Source organism: Nestor notabilis, unplaced genomic scaffold (assembly GCF_000696875.1).
Source record: "Nestor notabilis isolate BGI_N333 unplaced genomic scaffold, ASM69687v1 scaffold16881, whole genome shotgun sequence".
Classification (NCBI taxonomy): Eukaryota; Metazoa; Chordata; class Aves; order Psittaciformes; family Psittacidae; genus Nestor; species Nestor notabilis.
Window position 1 is genome coordinate 3,745 of NW_009915292.1, and position 5,819 is coordinate 9,563.

Here is a 5,819-nt window from a genome sequence, read left to right on the forward strand (position 1 = left end):
ACAGACTTTTAAAGTGTCCTTCCAAAAAGAAACAACTGTTCAAGTAAATAGGTTGTGTCCATTTTATTTCCTCAGCACTTACCCCAACCTTCAGAGCAGCTGGAGTGGATACGCATGCAATAAATACTTCTGACCTCTGATGGTGTTGAACATACAGATGAGTTGCTATAAAAGCTGCTCACCTGTACAAGATTTAGCATTACAGGAGTGCTTTCAGGATATAATCTGAAACCCATGGCACACGAAGGGAATCACATCAGATTTGATCTGTCTAGTAGCCTGTAGCCAGCAGGCAGTTTGGACATCAAAACAGCATAACTGTAACAGTGCTATTCTTTGGATAACTCAGGAAAAGAAAGAAGCAGTGGGTTTGCACTAAATCTGGGGCTCTGCTCTGAGACAGGCTGTTTCCATTCTGTATCCTGTGGTACAAACCTACCTGGTAAAGGGCTAAACTTTATTGGGAAATCCACGGGGAATATGTTTTGGCAACAGCATCGGACCAAGGGAAGAGCATACCGTACCAGTAGTGGGTTCAGGTGCCCTGACAAAGTTGGCACACACATCCAGACTGCCAGCAGGCTCAGCTGGCATGTCCTAGGTCTCTCTGTTTCCTCCACTGCTGGCACAGCAGTATCCCAGGGGAGTTCAGTCTGGGAACCAGGTGTTGTTTCTTGAGTCTGGGAGATAGATAGTCTCTGCTTTGTTTCTTTGTCTAGCTGGTCAGATGGTGGGCAAGATGTGCTGTGGGACTATTGCAGGGGTGGCAGAGGAGGCATTGCCCAAAAGGGAAGGGCAAAGTGGTGCAGATCACTGACCTCAGCAAAAGGGTTATCCTGTCCCTGAGCAAGAGGCCATACCCAAGGCCTTCATCTTGGTGATAGCACCAAACAAAGGTCCTGCAACCACTGGGGCCATATCTGCCTTCATGCTGACCACCTCGGGTGGTTAGGGGAACCTCCCCTGAAGTTTTCTGAAGGAGATGGACACCAGCAGTAGTCCTTCTACTTGTGTGGCCTCTGTCTTTGTGCAGCTTCTTTGGCTGGACTTTCAGGATGGAGAAACAGGGATACATTAGGAAACTTGTCAATAACTATCACAGGAGAAGCATGGGAAAGGACAAGGGAGTGTGGGGCTCTTGATTTTTTGCTTGAGATGAGAACCAGTAGCTGTTGTTGAGGTTAAGCAGAGCTGTGGCAGTGGTCTTGGCAAGGGAGGTCATGTCCACCTGTCTAAAGCTGGATTGAGAGCGGATGAGAGAGGATTGCAGGCTTCCAGCTAAGAACAGGCCTCATCATGCCCTTCTCCTTCCATGTTTTCCACCAGGCATGTAAAAGCTGCTTCTACTGAGGAAGCAAAGCCCCCATATGTTTATCCAAGGCTGTTGGTTGTGAAAACTGGAATGCCCAGCAGAGACAACTGCAAAGAGGAGAAGCAACTGTGTGTAGGGCTGTCCTGCCTCTTTTTCCCCTCTTCATGAGGCCTTGCCTTTTCCCTTTAAGGGAAAAGAAGCTGGAAATGCAGGAAGGATGGGATTCATGCAATCTTGAGTTGTGGAATGGGTTAGTAGGGAAGGACAGAAAGATGCAGAGATCACAAATTCCTCTGATTTTACTGAAAGGCTGAAAGGAGGTGACACTCAAACTTGGTTGAGGTTGCACCAGGCTGAGATTAGAAGGGATACTAAACTACACAAATACCATGAGCAAGTTAAGGGGGAGGTAACCCCTTAAACTTTCATGTATGGCTTTTCTGACAGCTCTTATATTTATCTGTCTTGTTACTAGATACTCAAACACAATGAGATCTTTCAGGGGGTTATGGAAGTTTGCTAGCCAAATACTGGCTCCAAGGCCGGACCACGGGTATGTTTGGGCACAAGAGCCTGCAACTGCCAACAGCTAATGCTAGTCTGACCTTCATGCTGCCATCTAGTGTTTCCTCATAGTCAGAAACAACGTCCCAGAAACGAAGCTTTGGAGCTCCATAATGCTCTATTCAGAACAAATTTAACTTATTCCTGCGGAAATAAAACGCTGAACACAAGCTGAAGGAGAGGGAATGGGGAAGAGACATGCAAAGGACCCAATGCTCAGGGTGAATGCTTAGGGAGACACCTTTTCTTTTGAATAATTGTAACTATTTCATCCAGGCACAGAGAGAGAGAGACATCTCCAAGGCAAGAAAATTATTCAGAACCAGAATATACCCTCATTTTCTTTTCGCTCTGTGAAATTAATATGGCTGTTTGCAAGGTGCAACAGTACACAATGGAGCAAGAATCCAAGCAGAATCTTGTCTTAACTGAGAGAGACCAGCACAGGAAGCTTGGCAAGTTCTTGTCTGTCATAGAATCACAGAATGGTTTGGGTTGGAAGGGACCTTAAAGATCATTCAGTTCCAACCCCGTGCCATGGGCAGGAACACCTTCCGTTAAACCAGGTTGCTCAAAGCCCCATCCAACCTGGCCTTGAACACTGCCAGGGAAAATAGACTGCCCAGAGGGAAAGGTAAACCATAACAAGGAGGCTTTAAGGGGCTCTTCCTGGCATTGTATGAAAACAGGTATAAATGTCGCCATTTGCAGGGAAGTTTTCCTGTTCATAATTAAATTTTGGTAGCATCAATTGAACATTATGTATCCAAACTGACTGCATGTTCTCAGTGCAGTCTTAACATGGCTTGTTTAGGTGAAAAGAAATACCAGCACAGCAAAAAACAGATTCAAACTCTCCATGTACTTGTCTGCTTACAAAACACCTCTCGAGTCAAAACATGAACATTGTCTCAAGCACTTAGGTCTTTCAGACACCTAGTCTGCAGAACAGAAAGTCCTCAGGTGTGTAAAGTTAAGAGTCTATGTCTCATTCGTAGTACTGTTTTTTTCACCAAGAGAACAAGTACATCCCAATCCCACCAAACAGAGCCTACTGCTCGGTTAAGGCATTGTTATTCTTCCTCTCCAGCTGTTGGTACCAGACTGTAACATATATGTAGGTACCAAAAGCTTTCTCCTAAACACACTGAAGCAGCCTTTCTCTATGCTGAACAGGCTTTCACTTCAGACCTAACAGAGTTGTATGCTCTGAATATAGGTCTGTTTCAAAGCACATGTTTAATGCCCATTGCTTTAGAAAGAAGTTACATTCTCTTCCAGTTCCTTGTTCTCCCTGCCTTCGATCAAGTCATGATGACAATCAGCAAGGATAAGTGAATGAAAAGAAGACACGCTTCAGCTCTCTTCCAAAGTGCTCAGGATTTCTGTGGATTAAAGCTGTGTTTTACAGCTTCATCTCCAAAGAGCCCAAAGAGCCACGGGCAAAGGCTTAAAAACCAAGAGCACGTGCCTGTAAGCAGTCTCTTCAGGATCTGCATCATCTGCTGGCTTACAAAGTGGCCACATGCTTGCTGGTGTGGGATATGGGGCCCAGAGAGCAATAGCTGTACAGCTCCAAAAAACAACCTATTCTCCATCCGGCAGGGAGAGACTGCTGCTGGGGCTCTGGCCTTGGGGTTCACTAAAATCTGAAGTGAACTGAGGTACCCTCTTGTGAGTGACCACTGCTCTTACTCCATGGGGAAGTGGGTGAGTGCTTTATGGGTAAAGACATGGGCCAAAGCCACAGGAATCAGCACAAGGCTTGTGTGGGGCATGCCATGGTCTCCGCTCTCCACTTCTCTGCCAAGCTGTTTAAGTGGACCAGTACTTTTTCTAACTCTTTTCCTGGGTTTTTTTTAAAGAGTTTTTATGTAAATGTTGCAAAAGAAAATTTATTATTTTTTAAGGAACAAATTTCCCCCCACTCCCACACAATTTAATTTCTCTCCCTCCTCCTCTCCAATGATAGATTAAACAGGTCAATGGGAAGCTTACAGTGCTCCAGCACTGGCTGGTTTATTACTTTTTAAATCAAAAGGTACAAGTTCAGTTGTTCTTTTCTTCTTAGTTTTGGGGACAGAGATTTTGCCCTTCAGGCAAGCTACATAAATAGGAAGGACATCTACTTCAGTACATTGTTCGTCTCATGATTCACTATAACATTTCCCTAATACCAGGCATGGCTGTCTCCCGAATAAGCAGAGTTAAAACCTTCCTGTAGGTGTCTAAGACCTCTTGGGCAGAAGGCCTTTCAGCTGGGTTCTTCTTCTTACATGCTGCATGGATGTCAAACAAATGCAGTCGCACAATGTCACTTCCTTCAACGTGGCCCAAGAAGAAATTGGAGACATCCGGGATTTTCCAGATGTCTGTTTTCTCATCGTAGGGCGGCATGAGGTCATCCTCAAATGGCACCTCTTCTCCATAGGGCCAATGCTGCTCAGGAGCTACAAAGTCTCCCCGGAGCTCCCGATGACCACACTTCACCAGCCTGCCAGCACTCCTGTTCACAAGAGGCAAAGCGTCCAAATCATTCACCAAGACGTGAAAGTCACTTGTTAGGAGATACTGAGAGAGGACCTTGTCCAGGTCATTTGAGTCACACATCACTAACGTGCCCAGAGGGCTGCTGTGCAGGTACCGAATGATGCTCACGTAGTCTATAGCAAGCATCAGCCTGCGATGCCAGGTGTTCATCCCCTTATACCTGGGGATGTGAAGAGTTTCATTCAGGCCCCTTAGGGACCCTAGAGGGTGATATTCAGTGAGGATTGTGAACTGCTGCTCGCAGTAGCCAAGCAGCCGGACAACGTGCTTGCTTTGAAGTGCTTTCAGCATCTTCAGTCCATGGAGAAAGTCCTCCTTCAGCTCCGGGTTGGTGAGCTGTGAAAGGACCACTTTGTTTTCCTTCCACTCAGAAAGAAAGACCTGAGAACACACAAGAGACACATAAGAGATGTGGAGAGCCTTCTTCCACCAGTTGACCTTTGAGTGACTGCTTAGTCACAACTGCAAACCAGTCACCAGGCACAGCCAAGCCTTTCGGTAAGGCAGTGTACCTGCCACAGCAAGCCCGTATCAGTGGACGTCGTAATTACATCACGATTTCCTAAGCTGTCTTTGGAATGGGCAACGCAGATGAATTGAATTATTTCACACCACCCAACCAACCCGTCTTACTCTGCCACAACTGTACCACACTCATCCCATCTCCGATTTGCTTGTGTAGCTGGATGTCATTCGGTGTCAGGGAGGTGGACCAGGACTCCGGTCATGCTCTCCTGCATGTTCTTTGCACCTTACTAGTAGCCATTTGTCTACAATAGTCAGTTGTTGTGAGGATAATTATAACAGCAGTGCAGGCATTAATTAGCCAGCAAACAATGAAAGCTGTTCATTCACACTACAGAAGAAAGGAAAACTATACTCACCTTTTTCACAGCGCCTTCACCAACACGCTTGAGCTTCCTGACTTCCCTATTTATGGCTTCACAGGAGAGCCACGGGGAACAATTCTTCACCGTTCCCAATTTGAAGTACCCAAAAGGGCAGAGGCTGGGGTCTGTTTCGCCACGTCCCGAAGAGCTGTAAAACTTGTTGAGGTACAGGTAGAGAAGGGCATTAAAGAGCAGGACAGCCACAAGCAGTAACGTCAATGAGATGGAGGACACCTCCCTGGGAAGAAACTCCCTCCTAACAAAGTGCGGTTTCCTTTCCATGGCCGTGCCTTCTGCATCCTCTGTGGCAGAGGGAGGCTGAGCAGGACCCTCTTCCCAGCCCGGAGGTGACGGCCGCTGGGGCTGTGTGGCGGCACAGCTGCCTCGCAGACACTGCGGTCCCGAGCCTGCAGCCTACCGGGAAGGCCACGCGTGGCAGCGCTCTACGATAAAAGCGGCTTCAAGCTCGACGCTCGCCTCGCTGCTCATGCTCCCGGTTACCT

The 5,819-nt window shown here is 47.0% G+C and overlaps 1 protein-coding gene across 1 annotated transcript; it reads right to left on the reverse strand.

Annotated features, from left to right (window-relative positions):
- Positions 1-4,033: 4,033 nt before the first annotated feature.
- Positions 4,034-5,598, reverse strand: POMK (protein-O-mannose kinase). The gene is made up of 2 exons (XM_010024078.1): positions 5,311-5,598; positions 4,034-4,807 (listed from the first exon to the last, which is right to left on the reverse strand). Exons 1-2 carry the CDS (start codon positions 5,596-5,598, stop codon positions 4,034-4,036), a joined length of 1,062 nt encoding a protein of 353 aa, XP_010022380.1.
- Positions 5,599-5,819: the final 221 nt, after the last annotated feature.

What these genes read in the sequence shown, in the direction of transcription:
- POMK (XM_010024078.1), bottom strand. Translation starts at nt 5,598, where the DNA reads ATGGAAAGGAAACCGCACTTTGTTAGGAGGGAGTTTCTTCCCAGGGAG. An exon ending in GTGAAGGCGCTGTGAAAAAG is followed by an intron (nt 4,808 to 5,310) that starts GTGAGTATAGTT and finishes GTGTGTTCTCAG; the next exon opens with GTCTTTCTTTCTGAGTGGAA.